A 23,264-nucleotide genomic window follows, 5' to 3' on the forward strand; every position below is an offset into this window, starting at 1 on the left:
CAGCAATCTCTGCATCTGTCTGTTTGGTTATTACATCTATATATATGTATGTTATTTACATGTTATGGCATTCTACCTCTGGATGCTATTATTAGAAATAATGTTTAAAAAGCTCTGCTTTACTGGCCTAAAGAAAAAAGTGCTTATACAAATTATTTTCTCAGAAGCAAAGGAATTAACCCAAATCATTTTCAAGGTCATAAAACTTGAGTAATCGTTTTGTTTTCATTTTTCAGAGTCTTACTCTGTTGCCCAGGCTGAAGTGCAGTGGTGTGATCATAGCTCACTGCAACCTCGGTCTTCTGGGCTCAAACAATCTTCTCACCTCAGCCTCCCAAGTAGCTGGGACTGCAGGCATGCACCACCACACCCAGCTAATTTTTAATTTTTTTTGTAGAGACAGGGCTCTCACTATGTTGGCCAGGCTGATCTCAAACTCCTGGCCCCAAGCAATCCTTTGGCCTTCCAAAGTGCTGGGATTACAGGCATGAGCCACCATGCCCAGCGAGTCATTTTTAATAAATGAGAATACTGACAATTTAGTAGAAATGGATATTCTTCTACCTAGTTGTAATGGTCAAATAAGCCTACGGAATTTTTGTTACAAAATTTGTCAATAAGAAAAATATCCTGAAATGACAAGGAGTTATGTCTGCCTATAAAGCTTCCAAAATACTTTTGAAGACTTGAAACCCTAAATTATGCCAATTTAAATTAAATGATAGTTATTAAATATCTAGATCATGCCCAGTGATAAGATAAACTATTAAAACATTAAGTTTAATGTCTCACAAAATAAATTAAAGCTTAAGTGTTTTTTGGCTTATTATGGGGGAACTGGAGCTACCTGGGTCTGCCCGTAAGCGTGTCCTGTGCTGCGGAGGCACATGCCATTTAACAACTATGGCATCGTGTACTTCCTCATTTACAGTGGATATTAATGTCACTAAGGATTAAGAACTTGAATTAACATGTGCAATTAAAACCATTAGAAATAAAGATGAAAGCAAACAACTGTATATGAAAAGTGTGCAGAGAAAATAAGATGTGCTTTTAATTAGAAAAAATATATGAGGTCTGTGTTTAAGGAAAAAAAAGAGATTTTGTCCTAAAGCAAGATAACGGATTGTCCCAGAATAAAGAAGAAAATGAGTAAGACAAAAATTTAATGTGCATAGAAAGTTGTAGAAGATTAGCATTTGGCTTTCTCTCTGTTAAAAAGAATTCTCTTGGAGTTGGTCTGCTCTTGATTATGCAAAGCTTTTTAGCCTTTTAAGCAATTGGCCTAGAAAACAATGATTTTATGTTTTACTGGATTAATTTCTTATGCTTCATGTTGTCTGTTATTAGGTCTTTGATTATTTAAGAAAATAGTCTTTTCAATACTAAAAAAAGTTAAGTTTTTTTTCTTACAACTACGCAGCTTTCTGTATTTGCCTTTAAAACGTTTTGGCACTTTGGCGTTTTTCACAGTGGCCTGTGGTCCTGCCTGAGTGTCTTCAGCCACTTGACATTTTTGACAGCACCCCAAATCACTGTCACATAAGAATCTTAGGTTACACTTACATGGATATATATTTTTCATAGAAATGTTTTAAAAATCACATGAAATTTCTAAAAATCTGATATGCTCTGGCATAACATTAGTCATAACTCTAATTATGTTCTTAAAATGTGGCATGTCACCAAATCAACCAAATTTTCTTGTCAGTTGCTTGATACAACATTACAGGAGAGTCATGAGAAGAACTCTAACAAGTACTTGTTTTTGATAACTTTAAGATCATACTATTGAATAAGGATTTCCAGAACTTTAATGATAAACTGATGGATTCATTAAACTGCTAAGCAATGATTGAACAAAACAAAATTCAGTACCATTAATTATATGGTGCTGAACTAACTATCAGAATAATTATAGCTTTCATGACTTGTTTGAAACATTGCTAGCTCCTTAATGTCTTATTTTTCAGATTTAAGGAAACCTCTTTTTTATTAATGTCTACAACTTGCAGTCATTTGATAAAATATGCTTTTGTTAAAACAAAAAAAAAAGTGGAATATGTATCTTTTTCTCCCAAACCCCGCTAACTGAAGCTGGATGACTTTAAACTTAAGAAACATCCCTGCAGCAGACCACGGATGGACAAGGTCCATGCCTGCTCCCATGTCACTCAGGGTTCACCAGAATAGCTGATGGCCTCACCAGGGACATGCCAACTGCAAACCAGGGAGGTCTGTCAGGTCTCACCTGCCATCTGCATTCTACCATATCAAGATGCTTCAAACTCAAATCTGGAATCTTCTTGACAGTGGTTTTCTGGACTCAACCACTAAGACCATCATTTGCTCCAAATATTAACCTTCGTTTTTCTTGTTTTCATAAAACAATGTCTTGAATTCTCTTCAAGCAATACAATCTGAAATGAACACTTTAGCCTCAGTGGTACTCCAAAGCAAACATTCTTGACACCTTAACAGGTTAGTAAGGAGGAGTTTGTGCTCTTATTGATCTAAAAAAACATTGTTTCTACATTAATACATGAGAAAGTTTTGCCCAAAATTTAAAGGCTCTTAGGAAACAAACACAAGGCTCTCATCAAACAGGTGCTGCGTCCTCCAGTGATGGACTTTACCGGTTAAGTCCCAGCTCCTTGGGGTCTCTGCTCCGGTGAATTTGTCAGTCCTCAGCTATGACTTTCTTACTGTCATTGCACTTTTCTCCCTAGTGTATTGTATCTGCTCAAGGATTTCAGTGCCCTCCAGCAGGCACTCACACATCCCATGCTTGCCATCAGGATCAGACAACACGGAGAAACAACCACCTGACCCCCAAGCCTTCGATGCCCAGGCAACAGTGCACCCTCCACGGGTCCCTCTCTCCCACGACTGTGCCATCGTGGCCGCTGAGAGCAGCTGCACTGCCAGGTCACCCTCTTGGCTTGCTGAGACTTGTTAAATTAAAACATTGGGCTTCGGTTTACATTTTTAACAGCTAAAAGTTTTAAAAATGAATTTCCTTACTCAATAAGGTCATCCTGGAAATAAGCTGACATCATAACAGTCCTCATCAGATCACTGAGTTCCAATCGGTGAGGGTTTGGTAGAAATGGCACAGAATGGGCTCAACGGGCTGAGAATGGTACAGTGTTGGCCTCTCTCCTGCTCTGCCACTTACTAGCCGTGTAGCTGGGCGAGGCCCTGGAACTTTCTGCATGCAGGGTCTACATTTTCAGAAGTCCAGTTCATGTCTAAAGTGCTGGCTTTCCAGATGGATCTGGGCCTCCAGGGGCAAAAGGGCAGTGCCGTCATCTTCTGTTCTCATGCTGCCCAACAGCTTTTCAGAAACAACGTCAATGAGCATTTCCACAGTGCTCTGCTCTCCAACCCAGCCCCAATCACATTTGGTTTTATGTTCACAGGAGCCTTGGAGACAGGCACAACGGACATTGTCACCATTGCAAAGGAGAAATGACAACAGTTTCCTGGCCAGGCGGAGCTGATGATGGGTCTTCGTCCCAGAGTGGGGGTGAGACCTCCTGGAAAACAGGAGTGCCACATTCTCTCCCCAACTGGCAGTTCCAGCGTCTGCCACTCCACATTCTCTGCAGTGTGCTCGGCTGCTCCCTCTGGAGAGACTCGTTTCCTCATCCCTTACATCTGGGCAGGACTCGCGGTTCTGACTGAGGGCTGGAGGTTTGACGCTGACTGCTGCAGACACAGCCTGACCTGGCCTGCAGCTGACGTCACCTGCCTTCAGGAGCCACCAAACATGAGAAGCACAGCCACGCTGGCCCCACACAGGTGGGCAGCCCCAGCCACATAGAGAGCCCACGTGGAGAGACAGAGAGAGGCCACGCAACTAGAAAAGTTGCCAAGATTTCCAGTCTAAGGTCCAGCTGAGAGTGCGGCCACTGGGCCAGATGGGCTGGGGTGAGTCCTGCCCACGGAGTGGCACAGCTTTGCTTCCCCCCACGCCTGCACTCATGACTCCCCACCTCGAAGTGAAGAGAAGGTGGCATTTGCCTCCCATGGGGGTAAAAGTTTTCACACCCAGACAGTGAAGCACCTGGAAGAGGCGGCTTTCTCGAAGCTGCACCCACCCTTACTGTTCCCAGGCTGCATCTGGAAACAGAGGCGTGTGAACCTGCAAGGAAGGTATTAGACTCTGTGACCTGAGTTCACCTGGAAGCTCTCAGCATTTGTGACTGTGGCCAGGGCTGGCATCACCTCAGGGCCCCATTTCATCCGGACGTTTTCAGGCCTCAGAGTCAGCTGAGGCAGGTGTAGCACTGATGGCACTCTCCATGCAGCTGCAAGACATTTGACCTCATTCAGGACCTGCATCAGTTTTGCCACTGTGGAACAAATCAGGATTTAGCGGCTTCAAACACGCATTTTATTTTTGTGTGTTGGAAACAAAATTTTGTGTGTCAGAAACTTGGTAAGTGTTCAAGAGCAGTTCCCACGTGATCATTCACGTTGCTGTGGCCAGCCCCAGGTTGGATGCCATGTGGCTCAGGTGCACACATACCTGGCTGGGGGCTCACGTCTCTGCTCAGCCCCTCAACGTGGTGGGCTCCCCATTGAGGGTCCCAAGTGAATTGGGTGGAAGGCCCACGACCGCCTCACTTTTAATAAGTAGAAACTTATGGAATTGACTTTTAAGGATGAATTAGCAGACAATTTAAAAATAAAGCTAATAAATTTAAAAATAAAAATCAGTTTATGAACTTTAACTTCAAAAATAAATAACAGGCCTGGCAGAGTGGCTCACACCTGTAATCCCAGCACTTTGGGAGGCCAAAGCAGGTGGATCACCTGAGGTCAGGAGTTCTAGACCAGCCTGGCCAACATGGTGAAATCCCATCTTTACTAAAGATACAAAAATTAGCCAGGTGTGGTGGCATAGCTACTCGGTAGCCCAGCTACTCAGGAGACTGAGGCAGAGAATCACTTGAATTCGGGAGGTGGAGATTGCAGTGAGCCGAGATCTTGCCACTGTGCTCCAGCCTGGGCAACAGATTGAGGCTTCGACTCAAAAAATAAATAAATAACAATTTCATTGGCTTTATGAAATTTCCCATGACATTTCTTCTTCCTCTGAAACTCACTGTTAAGTGGGTCACTTAATTGGAATTATGATTTTACAAGTGTATAGCTGGTGGGGAAGGGAACAGAAGCAATTGATATGGGTGGGTGCAGTCATGGAAGGGGTGATTTGTGGTATTGCTGAGGAGAGAATAGGCTGCAAAGAAAGATGGGGAAGAATTCCATGGCGGGAAATGGCTCCCGAGGAGTCACTGTGTGGGGAGCGAGCTGTTCTTACTTGGTGTGAGCAGTGTCTAGGTTGGATGTTGACAAAAATGAGTAATGTAGAGTCGATGTCAGGAAGAGTCTGTCACCACAAGGCTGCTCCTGCACCAAGAGGTGTGGATCTGGGAAGCCTCTTAGGGGGATGCCAAGCCCGGCTTCCCAAGGGTCCCCCGGCCACACCCACAGCAAAGCCCAGAGCCCACCTCTGTGATCTCAGGCTGGTGACTCAGAGCACTCCATTTTTCCAGTTTCTTAGGAATTAAATTCCTAGATTGCATTAAAATAGTACGTTCAAAGGAGGATTTCATGAACAGAAGTGTAAGGAAATGGGAATATCAGAAGGAATGTTCTCTTGTTCAAAGCAGCACGTGAGGCTGTGAAGCAGGAGAACTGCCGCCGGGTTTCAGTGGGTGTCCAGCCTCCAGTCTGGAATCTGGCTGAGCAGCTCCAATGCCCCCCCAACACCCCGCGGAAACCAGGTGGTTTGCTCCACACTGGCTTGTCCTTTCGAGTTTCTGTACACTTCAGTAATAAAATCAATGATTTAAAAAAAAAATAGTCGTTTTCTTCCATTAAAAAAATGAGTCCACAGTATCTGCCCAGTGGCTGGGCTGAACTTTGTCTCCAAAGGAGCAAACGACATTTTGTTAAGGCATAACAATTGTCTCCGGGAACTGATGTTTTCTTCTAGTGATAACAAAGATCTCGGAATCACAGAGTCTGGGAGACGGCAGATGGAGGCACCGGGCCTGTTGGTTGCAGGTGCCAGGCTGGGCACCATCAGCTGCTCCCTCCCTGCTCATCTGCAAGCATTTGCCCGAAGTCTGCTGCAACGGTCACCTCCTCTCTGGGATCCAGAGCTTCATGCTGGCCAGTGAGAAGGCAGAGATGCACCTGGGCTGGCTGCTGAGGCACTGAGAGAAGCGTGACTGTCATCACGGCACCTCATGCTGGGATGAAGGAGCAAAGCATCCTGCACGGACACAGCAGCCAGCCCTGGCTTCTCCAGCTGACCACGAGGCCTTCAGCAGGCATGCTGACCTGCACACGGAGGCATGGGTTCTGAACTCCACGCAGCTGTGAACATGCCGTGGTGCTTATGAAAACGCTGCTGCCACAAGGTTCCAGGGAACAAGCCACACGTGGACCAACCTCACGTCAGCTGCACACAACACTACCAGGCAACAAAACAAATTACCTTTCCCGACATGCTCTGCCCCATATGATGGAGTGGGGAGATCAGCACGGGTAAAGCTGATCGCCGTTTCTGCATTTTGCTTTTGAGTATCCTCTTCATGTCCCTCACATTCTATTTGTCTCTTTCTTACCACAACATCTTTTACGATCTGGAGGGAGGGTATACTGCATAAAGAAAATCAAAGTAGAATAAAACTGCAGAGGAATGAAATGCTTTAATGCAGCTACAGTGCCCAAATTATAAGAACATTCTTCGGGAGAAATGTGGGCTGATCTGAGGGCTTAACAGATCTTCATTTTCTGCCATTACACTGTGTCCAAGTTGGTGTGTTTAGGACTCAAAGGCATTTGAGTTAAAGCTCAATACTTACTTCATTCATTTTCTGTCTGTCTAAACTCCATCTGTGTAGTTAGTTGAGTTGATTCGAACAAAGCTGAAGAGGACGTGGTCTGTGGTCTCACTGCTGTTTCTTCTCAAATGCCAACCAAAGCACCTTGCACATACTGGATCCTAAATAAACTGTTGATGATTGATTGAATAACCAGTTAAGAGTTTGAGTTTTCTGTCTTGTGAGACCATCTGAAGATGGTTGAGGTGTGGATGGAATGTTGCCAGTTCTGTGCCAGCAAGCAGCATCGTGTGGAAAGCACCCCCTTAGGCACCCCTGGGGCAAGAGAGACACAGGTCCAAGGCCCTGCACTCCGCAATTCTGCAACCTAGCTGAGCCGCAGACACACAAAACAGTCAGAGGTCACGCAAATCAGCCTGTGGTTGCCCGTCAGAATGAGCAGCACGAGCACCAGTCACAGTCCTGGGCCGAGTGATCCATCACCCACGTTCCCACACTGCCCTGGTTGCAGTTTTGAAATAAAGGCACGGCTGTGCCAGGTGGCGGAGATGGGCTCGTGACCAGGAGGTGGGGTGAGCGAGCCCTGTGTCCTCGGATGTTCTGGATCTTCGTTCGAGGAGTGGTTCCACAAGTGTAGGCCACTGTAAAACTCTCTGGTCACCCACTTAGGAACTGTACACTTTACTGTGTGTGACTGATGCCTCAACTTAAAAGTCAAAGAGGAAAATTATTTTAACTACAGCCAGGCACACATTTAGTTGAGTCTGGAAACTTCTGTGTTTCTGGCACACCAAGCGTCATCTGGCACATAGAATTATTGTGAAGTGGAGAAGACTGCTAAAGACAGAAGATTCTTGAAAGTACATCACGACTTGCTTCTTGATGGAAAAGCATCTACAGTTGACCCTTGGTAGGTTTTAACCCTCTTCCAGTAAAAGCATGCACATCCCTGGTGCCTCACACAGTTCGAGGCTCTGAGAGGAGCACTGCACTGTGGATGTTGTATCCTAGAGTCCTACACAAATCTCAGCAGAAATATGGGGGATAAAATGTCCCAGCTCTTCTCAGAGAGACACGTACATGTGTGCTTGTGTGATGGTTAATTTTAGGCGTCGACTTGACTGGATTGGAACACCTGCATAGCTGGTGAAGCACGATTTCTGGGTGTTTCTGGGAAGATGGGTGCGTGGGTGGGTGGACAGAGCAGGGCAGATCTGCCCTCACCGTGGGCCAGCACTGCCCAGTGGGCTAGAGACCCAGATGGAACACAAAGGTGGGGGAAGGGAGAGGAAGGGAGAATTCTCTCTCTTCCGGAGCTGGGACACTGCTTCTGCCCATGGATGTCGGAGCTCCAGGCTCTCCGGCTTTTGGACCCCAGAGCTTGGGGATTTGCCCTGGTAGCCCCCGGGCTCCCAGGCCCTCAGCCTGGGACTGAGAATTACACCATGGGACCCCTGGCTCTTGGGCCTTTGGACTGAATTGCACCACCAGCCTCCCCGGCGCTCCAGCCTGCAGAGGGCATGCCAGCAGACATGGCAGCCTCTGTAACTGTGAGAGCCAGTTTATTCCCCCAGTAAAGCCCCTCTCACATACCCATATATGCACCTTGTCCTGTGGCTCTATCTCTGGAGAACTCTAACACATTGTGACGGCTTTTCCTAAAAGGTTCTGCTGGTCCCCAAAGTGTCAGTGCCCCCAGGGCAGGAAGTTATTCAGAGTTCCTGGTAACTGGCTTGGTCCCTGGCACAGTATACATGCTCTAAAATACATCAATATTTATCACATTTAATATAAATAGAGATTGCAGAAAAAGTTAAATGGAAAAATGTATTTCCGCAGGTATACATTATTCTATTAAAGACTTCAGAAGTAACAAGTAGCTTTCATGAAATTGAGCTCAATTGAAAGTAAAGTCACAGAAAAATTCTGAGGTTGACAAATTTACCCTGAGAATCTCTATCCCTGGCCCCCCTTTTTTGTGGCTCATTCACCCTCATTTCCCCACACCACCGTCCTCTGCTTTCCCATGGGGAGGGTTCCCCTCTGCAGAGGCATCTGCGCTTAAACACTGACCACAGCCCTGGGTTAGACGCTCCAACTGTGATGATGGAATTCCAGGCACATCCGTGGAGTCTGAAAGGACTGAGGAATGGGGGTGAGCAGGGCAGCCATGTGGTCAGCGGGTCACACAGCCTTTGGAAGAGACAGGGCCCCACTGCCGGAGGTGGCCGGGCTCAGGGTCTAAGCCTGACCTCAGCTCCGGGCAGTGGGGCATTTAAGCCCTCCCTGTCAGACAGTAGACTCCTCCTGGCTTTCCTAGGACTGGGCTGTTACACATGTCCCTGGTCTTGGCAATGTTTAGATAGCGACTTTCCTGGAAAAGTCATCTTTTGATGAGTGAGCTGTCACTGTAATACCTTTCTCCTTCAGATGAGGAACTGATCCTCTGGGGTGAGGACGGAATCCCACAGCACAGGCAAGACACAGCCCTGACCACAGGAGTGCTCCTGATTCCAGCTGTGCAAACATCCCAGGGCTTTTGTCTTCTAAAGACGCAAAAAAAGAAACTGTAAGGGGTTTTATTTCCGGTTTTGACAGCATAGGGGGATAGGAGGTAAAACGCCTCATAACGTGGGTTTTATTAGTTTGAAGACTCCAAATGAATAAGAAAATGAAGCTAAATTTCATTTTTAAATGTCACTTAGTTTGCCGTGGGAGTGCTACGGGTCACTGAAATAGTCTATCTGCCTTCAGTGGGTTCCTCTTACAAATAAGGAGATTTGTGTCCTGAGAGATCAGGTAACGCCTCCAGGCGGAGCCGCACTCCTGGGCCTCTGGGTGCCCAGGGCTCTTTTGATTACCCAGGGGTTGAAAATAAAAGTGAAGACCATGCTCCTCACACTGGGCCACTGGGAAAGACGCGGGTGCTGATGCCAGTGATGGAGATGTGAATTAGCCACTGTTAGTGTTGTCTTGGGAAAGCATTGCTTAGTAATTGTAGTAAATAACACTTTGAAAACTCTTTTGTTGAGGGAATATCTCCACCATCTGCCCACCCTCATCTGCCTATCCCCATCCCCCTCCAAAGGGCATTCAGAATTTGGGAAAGGACCTAGTCAAATAGGGTAGAAAATGGGAAAAAAGACCAAGAACAAAAAATCAGTATTTTAATGAAAATACGAGGACAAAAGTTCTTGATATTATAAAAACTCTGGTTTTGTGTGTAAAAATAGTAACTGGGAACAATTAGACATAGAAAATCCCTCACTTTCATGTGATGCTTTAATTACTCCCAGGAGAACATTATTAATTACTTAAAGGGCCTGTGAGTCATTAATTATCCTTCCCTGTTCATTTCTAAGCAAACTTTTAAACTTAGTCTCATTCGCCAATTTACTCTTCAATTAGATTTCTATTTCTGCTTCATATGCAGCTAAAAATAGTTCCCTAATTTGTTCCTTTAATGTTTGTTTTCTTCTCTTCCCCCTAAAAAGCAAGCCACTTGGAAAGGTGACAGGGCTGTCAAACCAGACTCCGCTTCTCTCTGAAGATCCAGGACCCTCTGGCCTGGAATCATGGGCCTCTCGGCCCTGCAGGGTCTCCCTTCACTCCCGGGACCCTTCTTTCACCCTTTCTCCCCTTCCCCATGCTCCCTGGACCCCCCACACCCTCAGAATTTTGGCACATGACAAATGAGTGACTGGTGCTGCAGATGATGGCTACGGAGGCTCAGCTGACAGATTTCTCCCTCCTCTCACCAGACCCCACCCGGGCCTCGCCTCTCAAAAAAGAAAGTTCTGGTTTACCAATTCATGCACAAGTGTTAGCAATTTAACACCTTTTGCTTCTCCTTTGAAAGGGAATCGGAGAGAAGAGCACAACCCAGAAAACGAGGAGGCCCTGGCAGAGGGATGGGGTCTGGAGGGCAGCCCTGCTGACCTGCTCCCAGCCTGTGGAGCAAAGCGTGAGCTCTGGGCTGGGCTCGAGGGGGAGTGCTCAGGAGCGGCCTGCTGTCTTGGCAGCCGCTGGCTGAAGCCTCCCACACTGGAGTGAGTGTAACCAGGAGTCACTCACACATCTGCCCACTTGCTCGTCCACAAACAGGAAACTATGTGCAAATCCCCAATGCTGAGCAGTCAGTGGAGGGGCAGACATCAAATAATTTCTCTAAATAGTGTATCATATTATATTAATTATTTTAAGACCTGAATGGTTCTCCAAGAAAATGGCAACGCCTCCTTGTAAAGGGGAGTTTAGAGAACTCTGAGTCTGGCTGGTCTGAGAAATTGGAAGATGGCAACAGTCAGGGCTCCAGGAGAGGAGAAAGACACGCCTCCTGGAAGAACTGGTCACAATCAGAAGGCAGAGGCTGGCAGCCTGCCTCTGTGAGTCCCACCATCCTAGAGTGGGAGAGGGGGCCCGGCCAGGGTTGTGCATGTGCTGCTGTGTGGCCAGCTCTTGGACAAGCCGTCCAAGGTGTTCTTCCAGCCCCTCCCAGACCCCTGAGATTCCTCCCCAAAATTCCACAGCTTGGAGTGAAAAAAGAGATTAAAGCCGATGATGTTTTCCAACATCCTAGGCTTTTTGTTAAGAGGGTGAAGAAAGCAATGTTTTTAAGTCTAATATATAGGTTTTAAAAGATACAAAAAGAGGCACACAGGCAAATGATGAGTTTCTTCACAGTACAAGCTAAAAACGGCCTGGCTGGGGCACACCTGAGGTCAGCGTCATCCTCTGGAGTGCCCATCTCCTCTACCCAGGCAGATGTGGTCTCTAGAACCCAGAGTACACATCTGGATGTGGCAGAGACACCAGAAGGATCTCAGCGAATCGTGTTTCTGGGAAGCGTCGTTCCTCTTTTGGAAAAACATGCAGTACTAGCGCCTTTTTAAAAGTGATTAAACGGGTACAGCTTTCACTCTGTTCTAATCATGAAGCCCCAAGCCTTCCCCCTGATGTGTCATTGGGTTCCAGGCTTCTGCTTCATGAGGAAAACACACAAATAGCTGCTCAGTTTCCACCAGTTTCTGCCAGAGATTTGATTCTCCCATCAGAGCTCAGCCTGGAAAAGCCAGGGCAGCTGCCAGTGTGGGAAGCAGCAGGGAAGTGGGTGACCTTGGAGGGACTGTCCAGGGGGCAGGAAGAGAAACTGAAAAGCACCTCAGGGGGCCCAGCCCCTCCAGAATGCCCCAGGACAGAGGCAGGTGGAGGTGTAAGGGAAAGAAGTCATGGCAAAAAGAGACCTGGTTATGGGGAGAAGAGACCTTGGTGGGAGCAGGAGGCAGAACCCAGGCTTCTGCTGGGTGCATGAGCTCAGTCAGGGGTGGACCACGCCTGAGGCCCAGACCAAAGACCACAGCGCCAGGAGTCAGGCACCAGCAGAGGCCAGGAAAGTGAGCCTTCTCTGCCCTGAGGACACAAGGGCTCTGGGAGGAGGAAGTGTACACCATCCTGAAGGAGACAGCATTCACCCAACAGAGTTGGAGTGATCTTTGACACACACAAGTATGAGCCATCCCAGCGTCTGTGGGAATTCTGAGCAGGTTACGAGCAGTCGGAACAGGAGGAGACTCTTGTGGCGCATTCCGTTTTGCAGGGTGAACTTTACTCCCACTGTGTGTGCCTTCCACTGCATCAGAGCCTCCAGGATTGGCCCTGTCTCCCCCCTGCAACCCCCCTAAACTCCTGGCACAATCACTGCTCTCAGCTCTTCTCCCCAAGATGTCCCATCTGTGGGAAAGGCTCCGCACCCCACACTCGGCCACATACTCACACTCCCCTCACACACTCTCACTCCCCTCACACACTCACACTCCCCTCCAATGCACAAGTAGCTCCAAGTTTATGGCTTTCCCAGGGTGGAACCAGGAGGGGAAGATTTGTTCATTGAAGGAACCCAGCGTCACAGGCTTTCTTCACAAGCCAAGCAGCCACCTAAGGCCCAGGTCTCCCTCTCCATCAGTTTCCCATTAGATACACATGGATGAAGCTGGAGAGATAACAGGTAGAGGACAGATGACAGGCAGATAGATCACAGACATGACAGATCCCAGATAAATGACAGATAGGCAGATGATAGATGACAGATAATAGATGATAGATCACAGACCATAGATAGGAAGATGATAGATGATGCAAAGGTACATGATACGTGGATAGATCATAGATAATGACAGGTAGAGGACAGATAATAAATAGGTAGGTGGTAGTAACAGACGTTAGACAGATGATAGGTAGATTGTAGGTGATTGGTACATGACGGATAGATCCTAGATAAATGACAGATGATAGATGATAAACAGGTAGATGAAAGGTTACAGCTAGATGATAAGTAGATGACAAATGATAGGCGAATAATAGATGATAGGTACATAATAGATGTATAGACGATAGGTAATAGGTGACAGGTAGGTGATAGGTGATACGTAGATAATAGATTTTAAGTAGGTACATGATAGGTGCGTGATGGACAGATGATAGGCAGATGACAGCTGATGTGGATGATAAACATCAGGTGATAGAAAAATCGGTATCTGTGAATACGGCGGATCAGAGAGAAGCAAATAAGCACAACAAGGTCAATGTTAATGACTGAATCCAGATAAAGGGTAAAAAGAGTTTTTTGTACCGTTCTTATTCTTCTCATTTTTGTGTACGTCTGAAATTATTTCCAAATGAAAAAACAACACAAAATTAGCTTTCGTCTCTCATTTCCAGTGCCTTCCCCTTGCTGGGGAACAGCTGCTCTCCTGGGCTGGCCCTGCGGGCTCCTCGGGAGGCGGCCCCAGTGGCCCCGCGTAGGTCCCGCCCCGCGCTCCCCACCCGCCGCTGCGTATGCGGAGAGAGGACGACTCCCCGCGCTGCAAACGCGGGGCGCAAACCAGCAGCCGAGCTGAGGTCGGGACCCCCCTGCCCCTCCGTCTGCGTTTATCTACAGCTTTCTATCCAACCTTACGTCCTCCGCCGAGGCTGTTCCCGGGTCCCCACCGAACCGCACTCTAATTTTCTCAGTTTTCAGACGTCTCAACCCTGTCCCACCGGCTACAAAGACAGTGCACCCACTGTGGACGGGTTTCTGGTCGCTTTCTCGGGCTCCTGCAGTTATTTAGCGAGGCAGGTGCAGGCAACGAGCGGCAAAGGCCTCGCTCCTTCCGAGCGCGCACACCTGGCCGGGTCCTCCCTCCCCGCCCCGCGCGGCCGCTCTTCCCGGTTCTTTCCACTCCGGGCCGGGCGCGCACCGAGCATCCCCTTCCCCGCCCCTCCGCCCGCAGAACCGGGGAGGCGCCGCCCCGAGGGGAGCGCCGGGAGGGGACTGGGCGCTGGGCGGAGGTCTTGGGGGAGGGGGGAGGCGGGAGCGTGGAGGGGAGCGCGGGGCGGGGACAGGGCGCGGGGCGGGGCGGGGACCGGCGGGCGTGGCGCGCGCTCCAGCGCCGGGTGAGGGGCGGCCCACGCGCTCGGGAGTCCCGGCTGCAGCTGCGGGGCGCGCGCGGGCTTCGGCGGCTGGAGCCTGGGGTGCGGGGGGCCGCGGTCTCCGCGAACTCGGGGCCAGCCCATCCTGGAGGCGGCGGAGCCGCGGGGACTCGGGACGGAGGCTGCCGGCGCTGGGTGACCCCGGCAAGCTGAGCTCGGGATGCGGGCGCTGCTGCCGCCCGCGCTGCTGACCTGCTGGCTGCTCGCCCCCGTGAGTGCGCCTGCGATCCCCGCGCCCTGCACCCCAAGTCCGGGCTCCCCTTCTGAGAAGGGCGCTCCTCCCGCTGGGCTTCGCCTTCCTCCCAGGTCCTGGCGCGGGCGTGGGGACGCTGCCTGCCTGCCCGGGGTGCGGGGTCCGGGGTCCGGGAGAGGGAGTGGGGTCGCTTGGGGTCCGCTGAGCTCCGGCCCTGCCAGGCTGTGGGACCCGGGTTGGGAAGCTGCCTTCGCCTCCCCCTGCGCCCTGCATTTCGGGGTTTGCTGGACACGGGATCGTTTCTTCCTGGACGCGTCCACGATGAGCTCGTTCAGGGCCGTCCCGGGAGCTGGGAGCTTCGGTCACCTGCGCGTTTCGCGGGGATCGGGGTTGGCGTTGGCGGCAGATCCTCGGCCCCCTCCCTGTACTTACTGATCTGTGTTTTAGTGTCTGGGGGACCTGGCGTTGGCTAGGGAAAGTTTCCTTTTGGAAATAGTTGCTTTTTTTCCCAAGAGCACGGGAGGAAATAACTGCGCATAAGTTTGTTGAATGAGTGCCTTCACACCCGGCGTTCTGAATTACTCACTCTGTGAACCTTTACAAAAAAGAAAGAAAATCCGAGCCTTGTTTCTTGCGTTCCTCTCGGAGACCGCAGCGGCTTTGCAGTGCGCGCGGTTTTCCTGGCGTCGCGGCCAAGGTGGGTCTGGATGGACACGCGGCCCCTCTGCGGCTGGGGGGCCCTGCCGCCGCCAACAGGACGGGGTTGTTTCCGGGGACGCCCGGTGCTCAGCGGGGCACGAGCTGCACTACCTGGCCTTGTGCAGAGGCGCAGCTAGGCTTTCCCACTCCAGGGTGGGCGCTTTACGGAGCGAGTCCTTATCATGGTGAATGCCGCTTTCATTGCTAAAATGTCCTAAGAAGAGTGATTGCTCTGCATTTTCCAGGAGCGTCAGGTATTGTAATGTCATTTATACCTTTACAGAGTTTTTTCTTTTTACATCCATATAATTTCCTTAATTCTGAAATTTCAGCCACTGACTTTCCCTGCATGAAAACAGAGGACCTGGAGCCCAGAGTCTGGCCTGGTGCTGCTTCAGTCATGAGCTAGAAGCAAGCTAGGCTTGCTCTTTTAAATGGGACCAAAGGCGGCAAAAGGTCCAACGTTGTTTTCCCCTTACTTCTTTAGGAAATTGTGTTTGTGGTTGGAACTCTTACTGACCATTTCAGTAGTAAGGTAACTGGACATCCGTGGCCATAATACACCCAAGAGTATACCCTCTTTAGTTACTGCTTTAGTACGAGTGGAATTTTGGTCGGTGCGGGGGAGGGGGAAGATCAAGACCAGAAGGATGGGTGGATAGAGCCCTTCTTAAGTCCCCAAGGCTGCTTGGCAGGCCCGGTGCTGAGTCGGGGTGGGCGTGAAATGCAAGCGTGTTGATCTTGGTAGAAACTGTGCCTTCTGAGAGGAACCGTTATGTAGTTCTGTCTTCTGGCTTTCACAGGCAGGTTAATTACCATCTTTGTAGCATTTTTCGCTCAGCTGATGGAGCCTGCCTGGAAATCGCCCCCTCTTCTTCCTGAGGCCACAATGGTGTGACTCCCCACCTCTCCCTCCCCCCTTATCTTGCTGATCTTGAATATCTCTTCCACAGCAAATTCTAGTCAAAATGACTGCAGTTTTATCTGTAGTTATAGGGTTAAGCTTTTAAAGTGTACCAAAGCCTTTAAAAATAAAGCCCTTCTATCCAGCTCTTTCCCTGGTGGAGGCTGTCTGGAGAAAGCTGCACAGTCCACAGGCATCCATCCACTTAAACCAAACCAAAGGCTGTGAAACGGAGGACCTGGGTGTCCAGGGATTAGTGGAGTAAAGGGCTCTATTGCCTCCAAATTAGTACTGAGCAACATGCAAGGTATTATGTTAGCAAGTTTATTTTCCTGCTCAGAAAAAAAAAAATCTATTAGATTTTGTACTTGTTGTAAAATACCTTTACAAAGTAAATAGTGAAGTTTCAGAAAAGCCAGAAAAATGAAGGCGATTGGTTTTAAATGAATTTTAGTTTGGAAGCGATTTAAAACTGTGAGGTTTAAAAAAAAAAACTGTGAGGTATTTGGGTGTTTTTGTAGAAGTTTTGCTTGCTTTTCCTCTTATTGTGGAATTTTTAGTTATTAATATTTCTTTTAACCTTGAACAGGTGAACAGCATTCACCCAGAATGCCGATTTCATCTGGAAATACAGGAGGAAGAAACAAAATGTGCAGAGCTTCTGCGGTCTCAAACAGAAAAATCCAAAGGTAAGGCATAGAGCTTGTGAGAAAGAACTCCAGTGACATTCTAACCCAGGAATATGCACACTCAGCTGTGGTTCAGGGTCACCACCTGCATCTTAAAAAAGAAAGAAAGAAAGAAAGGTCACTTCCCATTGCTTGTTACTGAACTACTGGAGCTAAAGCTCGTGGAGTGTTGGATAGGTAGGGTCTTCACACACACCTTAGAAAACCTGAATCCGTAACAGTAACAGTTTCCGTGGTTTGAGATGATAGCAACAGTTACTAAAACAATTTCTTCATGGGCTTTGTTATGCTTTACAAAAGCAGCTCCAGTTTTCCAGGGTATAAGCATTTATCTGAACTCCTGCTTTTAAATTCTTAGTTATAGCACAGATGATTTTGATCTGGTCAAGGATTGTGGATACTTGGCAGAAAGCAAACAGAAAAATGAGTCTTTTGTTGTGCTGAAGATGGGCCTGTGGTGAACACTGTCTTCTCCGGTTTGACAGAGGCATGCTGCGCCATCATGCCCCAGACCCGGCCTGCTAACAACCTGTTTATAGACTCTGTGCCCTGGGATAGCACCCGGCCTATAAATAGTAGCAAAGCCTTTGTCTGTCAGCTTTCTCTGCTCTTTGTCATGATTTTCTCCTCTTCGAGAAAGAAATTAAATCTGTGTTGAAACAGTCTGGTGTCCTGAAGAGGGCCTCAGATGGTGGACTTTATTCAAGAATAGCCCTGCCCAGCAGAAATAGAATGCAAGCCACATTACAATAAGTAAAAAGAAGCACAAGAGATTAATTTTAATAGTAACCTTTGTTTACCTGAATAAATCTGAATCTTTAACATTTTGACATATAATCAACCTAAAATTATCAATTTTACATTCTTATTTTATGCTAAGTCTTAGAAGTCCAGTGTGCTTTTTGTGCTTACAGCACAACACAACGTGGACCCCATTTCAAGGTTCAGGAGCCACAGGCGGCCAGCGGTCTCCACGCGGGATGTGGGGCTGTAGATTGTCACTAAACAGGTGTCCCCCGTTTCCCATTTCCCTCTGAGCCACCATTTCCCAGTCTGAAATACGTAGCTCTGCCTCTAGGGCTGCTTCTGGCTTTGAAGATCTGTGATTCTGTGGTGCATGCATAGTTCTGGCCACATCTTCCACATTGTCTGGTTGAACTCTGTCCAGAGAAAGGCAAATAAAGTAACTTGGCTGAAACCACGCGGAGAGCCTCTCCTGTGAAACGCTGATGCGGCCAAGGAGATGTGGAGGGATGAGGCAGCCAGGGCGCCACAGCAGAAGCAGCTGCATGGCCACGGAGGGTCGTTCTTCCCAGTGAAAAATCTGAGTTATGAAAAGTAGTCCTAAGGAGAGATGGGCTTTTAGGATTACCTGGTTCCCTGGGGGCTTGGGGGCCTGGACAGCCCTCCTCACCTCCAGGTCCCAAACTGCCCAGCTTCATGTTTTCATAAATGCAGATTTATATAAAACATTCTACTTTCTTAAAAGCTTATAAACAATATATTTAAAAATATATTTTGAGGGAGCCCGGAGCCGTCTGATAGCTCTCTGCATAGTAGCTGGACTGTAGCTTATCCCCAGGTTGGAGAGGCCTCCTGGGGCACCCTCACCCAAAGCCAGGTCAGCACATTTAACCTATTCACAGGGGCTTCTCCTCAGTGGGTGATCTGTGTGTGAGCCACATCGGACGCCAGGGGCCAGAGGTCCCAGGGAGTCATTCAGCCCCACACCAGCTTGAGTGGGTTCAGATGCAGGCCCAAGAGACGGGCCTTGAAGATTTGATTGGGTCATGAAGGCTCCACCCTCATAAGGGTTAATCCATCAATAGATTAGTGGGTTAATGAATTTTCATGGAAGAGCTGGCGGCTTTATAAAAAGAGGTAGAGAGATCGGGGCCAACACACTCAGGCCCCTCACTACCTGATGCCCTGCACCACCTGGGGACCCTGAAGAGTCCCCACCAGCAAGAAAGCCCTCACCATTGTGGCCTCTCAACCCTGGACTTCTCCAGCCTCATAACTGTGAGAAATAAATGCCTTTTCTTTACAACTTACCCAGTTTCAGGTATGTTCTTATAAGCAACAGAGGCAAACTTAGACACTTGAGCAGATTGCAGCTCTTCCTAAAGGGAACTTGGACTTGAACCTCTTTGATGGCAAGGATTTGTAGTGTTTTCTGGGTCAATACCCAGTTCCAGTGATGCTCCAAAGGCTTCATGGCCAGGGCCTGTATGTTTGAGGGTTGCCTCATGTCATGAGATGAATGGAAATGAAACCATCTTGCTGACATTTGCTGATGCATTGGTTGATCTTTTCATTTATTTTATTTTATTTTCTGAGATGGAGTTTCACTTGTTGCCCAGACTGGAGTGCAATGGTGTGATCGTGGCTCACCGCAACCTCCGCCTCCTGGGTTCAAGTAATTCTCCTGCCTCAGCCTCACGAGTAGCTGGGATTACAGGTGCCTGCCACCACGCCTGGATAATTTTTTTTATTTTTAGTAGACACAGGGTTTTGCCATGTTGGCCAGGCTGGTTTCGAACTCCTGACCTCAGGTGATCCACCACCCTGACCTCCCAAAGTGCTGGAATTACAGGCCTGAGCAACTGCCCAGCCTTCTCTCATTTATTAACATTTTTTCAGCAGGTTTTTATGGAACAGATACCGGATTGTAAAAAAGAACCTTCTTTTTTACATATTATTTTTATTTTATTATTTTATTTAATTTATTTTTTAAGATGGAGTCTCAGTCTGTCACCCAAACTGGAGTACAGGGGTGCAATCTCATCTCACTGCAACCTTCGCCTCCTGGGTCCAAGCGATTCTCCTGCCTCAGCCTCCCAAGTAGCTGGGATTACTGGCATGTGCTGCCATGCCCAACTAATTTTTTGTATTTTTGGTGCAGATGGGGTTTCACCATGTTGGCCAGGCTGGTCTCGAACTCCTCAAGTGATCTGCTGGCCTCAGCCTCCCAAAGTGCTGAGATTATAGGCGCAAGTCACTGCGGTCAGCCCTTTTTAAATATTAAAGACTCGCTTTTCTTAACTAATCAGACTCAAGTTATCCTAACAAAATACAAAATCATTGTTTTCTAGGCCAATTTCTTAAAATAAAAAAAAAAAAAAAAACTTTTGTAATTAAGACCAATACTTAAGAAAATATTGTCCTATTAAGAGAGACAAAACAAACTTTGTGTCAGTACTTTACTAAGCTTTAAAAAAAAACTTATAAACAAAATTCTAATCTTAGTAGTTTAGCCACACATAAAATTTCTTTTGTCAGACCTCCTACAGCTGTGTATACCCACTCAGTTTTTACCTTACTCATTTTCTTCATTTTTATGCTAGAACAATCAGTCATCTTGTTTTAAGATAACATTACTCTCTTTTTTCTTAAAACACAGACCTCACATACTTTTCCTTACTAAATACACATCCTACTTTCTCTGTACATTTTTCATATACAGTTGTTTGCTTTCATCTTTGTTTCTAGTAGTTTTAATTGCACATGTTAATTCAAATTCTTAATCCTTAGTGACATTAATATCCACTGTAAATTAGGAAGTACATGATGTCATAGTTGTTAAATGGCATGTGCCTCCGCAGCACAGGACATGCTTACGGGCAGACCCAGGTAGCTCCAGTTCCTCTATAATACACCAAAAATAATTAAGCTTAAATTTCTTTTTAGGAATTAGTGTTTTAGTAGTTTATTTTATTTGGACATGATCTAGATATGCAGTAAATATCATTTAATAACAGTATAATTTCAGAGTTTCAAGTTTTCAAAAATATTTCGGAAACTGTTTTTAAACAGACACATAATATCAAACTACCTGTCATCTCAGGTTATTTTTCTTGTTGACAAATTTTTTAGCAAGAATAATGAGCTTATTTGACTAGCTGAGCTAGGTAGAATGTTCATTTCTACTAAATCATCAATATTCTTATTTATTAAATATTACTCAAGTCATATGAACTTAAAACCATTGGGTTCCTTATTTTCTGACAAAATATTGAATTTATACAAGCACCTAATTTTCTCTAGGCCAGTAAAGCAGAGTTCTTTTAACATTATTTCTAATAATAGCATCCAGAGGTAGAATGCTATAACATGTAAATAACATGCATATATATAGATGTAATAACCAAACAGACAGATGCAGAGATTGCTGGCTTCTGTTCTCCAATTGTAGCCCTGTGCCAGGTACAATAATATAAAACTCACTGGTTGGTCCAAATTGTATTCTTGGCAGATAAAGTTACCTGTTTGGATGGCCAAAGCCTTTTGTTAATACATATGAAAAGGACTTTTAAGATTTTCCATTTGCCAGGTTTATTTTTTTTTACAATGTTCCCATTTCTTCTCCCTTCTGATGACTCATTTCCCTGATGCTGCATTTTAAAGCTTTCAACAACTCTAAGACACGGACAAAGGACAGTAAGTTTTCTCCAGAAAGGAGTTGTGCACAGAGGTGCATGTTGTCGGGGTCAGTCTTACTGGTACTGCAGGCTGTGTTTATGGAGTGGCCGGGAGACACCTGTCTGTTGAGGAGTCCTTCTCCCCTTCAGCCTCAGGTGGCTGCTTTTGTAACAGCTCAGGGTTGTGAGCAAGGTCAAAATCTGAGTTAGTTGTTGCAGAGGCCCCAGGCTCAGTTGAGGATTTAATTTGTAAGGACGTTGGTTTTTAGGATCTTCATATGAAAAAGGTAAGAAATCAAATATTAGTAGACTCAAAATAATATTTTGTTCAAGCGCTGTAGAGATTCCTTTAGAGAGGCTATAATTTTGGAGTCATTCTGTCTAAAATCAATCTGTATACTAATCAAAAAATGTATTGCCTGGTTTTGTAGGCAGTCAGGATTCCTTTTCTTCAATGTGCCCATAGGTGAATGATTTCATCTGGAATAAACTTCCCACTGTGGCCCCTGTAACTCACAGCCATCCTCCTGAGCTGCACCCATTTCTCTAGAAAGGCACAGGCTCTGGGTCTGTAGTTTCTGAACATAAAATTACCTGGAGTTCCAGATGGGGTGTCCCAGACTCCATGGATTCTGATGAGCCCACAATTCCTTGTTTTTCTCACATTTTTCTTGCCTGAGGCCTCCAGCTGGACCCAGGCCAGTTCCTGCAGAACAGCCAGTTTGACTGTGGATCCCAGTGCAGGTTCCAGTGCAGTCCCTGTCAGACCCAGGCTGACCTCTGGAATAAAAGTTGCTCCCATGGAGTCGGAGAGCTCAGGATGCACGTTGTGGAGCTCGACCTCCTAGAGGGACTTACCCTGTGACCACCAAATGCAGCTAGAGAGCAGTGAGCACAGTGGCCCGGAGGCTGCCCACGCCTGGTTACTCGCTGCTCCTGGGTGTCATCAAGGGTCTCCTTCAGATCTAACTTCTGACAGTGGACTGTCAAAAAGGTAAACTGAGGCACAGCAACATGTTTAAAGAGTTCATTTGAGCAAGCAACTCTTCCTGAATTGGGCAGCTCCAAACCAGAGGTGGTTCAGGAGCTCCCCTGAGGGAATGCCTTGGGCTTTTATAGACAACACAGAAGTAAAGCAAAGAGTGCTGGCTCGGTTACACTTGCACAGATGCCTTATTTGTCGTGTCCCATTGGAAAGTCCCATGTTGATATGGCTATTAAAAGTTTGTTGGCTACTTCTGATTGTTGAGCTTACGCCCTATTCTTCTTTAACATGGGAATTTACAAGAAATGGCTCAAGTTAAGTGTCGCTTATATCTGCAAATCAACCAATGTTGAGGTTATTTGAGACCTGACTGGTTGTGACTGCTCAGGGATTTTTCAACTGTTGTCTCCAATTTTAACTTACTTTGAAAACTTAAGCCACTTCCAGCAAAACCAAAATGAGTGACTGAGGCATGGATTTCAACGAAGAGGTTTATTAAGCCAGCTTTACAGCACATCTGGAAAAAACGTGAGTCACAGACACACCTGTGGCTATTTTTTCTGAAGAGGTCTTCAGTAGGGTTTGTGTTTTTACTTTTCCTTAAAGCAGTGAAGTCCTGTCAGGAGAGGGATAAGGAGGGAGTAAGGCAAATGCCTACATGCTGAGACTTTAATTAGTACCCAGTGAATCTGCGTTTTACATCAGACCAGATGAACTTTTGAAGGGAAAAAGGGGTAAAGGAAGAATCAGTTGTGCAGGTATCCTTGGGTAGGTAGAGGAAATGACTGATCTCATCTTGTCATTCTGCACCTGGGGAGACAAGCTTGTAACATAATCAGTGTGGAATGGAACAGAATTGGTCTTAGGAGCTAGACTTAGGTTGCAGACCTAAAGTTGGATTGTCTTTGTTTATGGGAGGCCAGTAAATAATTCATTTGCGAGTGATCCCTGAGGGTAGTCATTCAGAGACACCTGAGGCCATTTGCCTTTTTTTTTTTTTTTTTTTTTTTTTTTGTTTGTTTATAGTTGAAATATATCAT

The 23,264-nt window shown here is 46.9% G+C and overlaps 1 protein-coding gene across 2 annotated transcripts in view; it reads left to right on the top strand.

Annotated features, from left to right (window-relative positions):
* The first annotated feature begins 13,690 nt into the window (after positions 1–13,690).
* The window catches only part of VIPR2 (vasoactive intestinal peptide receptor 2), a 100,106-nt gene continuing 90,532 nt past the window's right edge, over positions 13,691–23,264 (top strand). Inside the window, exons 1-2 of one of the 2 annotated variants that reach the window (XM_032244855.1) lie at positions 13,691–13,760; positions 16,719–16,818. In XM_032244855.1, the coding sequence (XP_032100746.1) occupies positions 13,698–13,760; positions 16,719–16,818 (163 nt within the window). In that variant the 5' untranslated portion in view covers positions 13,691–13,697. Of the gene's footprint in view, positions 13,761–14,303; positions 14,545–16,718; positions 16,819–23,264 lie in introns of those variants that run through there. The other variant, XM_032244856.1, reaches the window with a different exon arrangement.

Source organism: Sapajus apella, unplaced genomic scaffold, assembly GCF_009761245.1.
Source record: "Sapajus apella isolate SASKATOON/1434 unplaced genomic scaffold, GSC_monkey_1.0 scaffold56, whole genome shotgun sequence".
In the NCBI taxonomy this organism is placed as follows: Eukaryota; Metazoa; Chordata; class Mammalia; order Primates; family Cebidae; genus Sapajus; species Sapajus apella.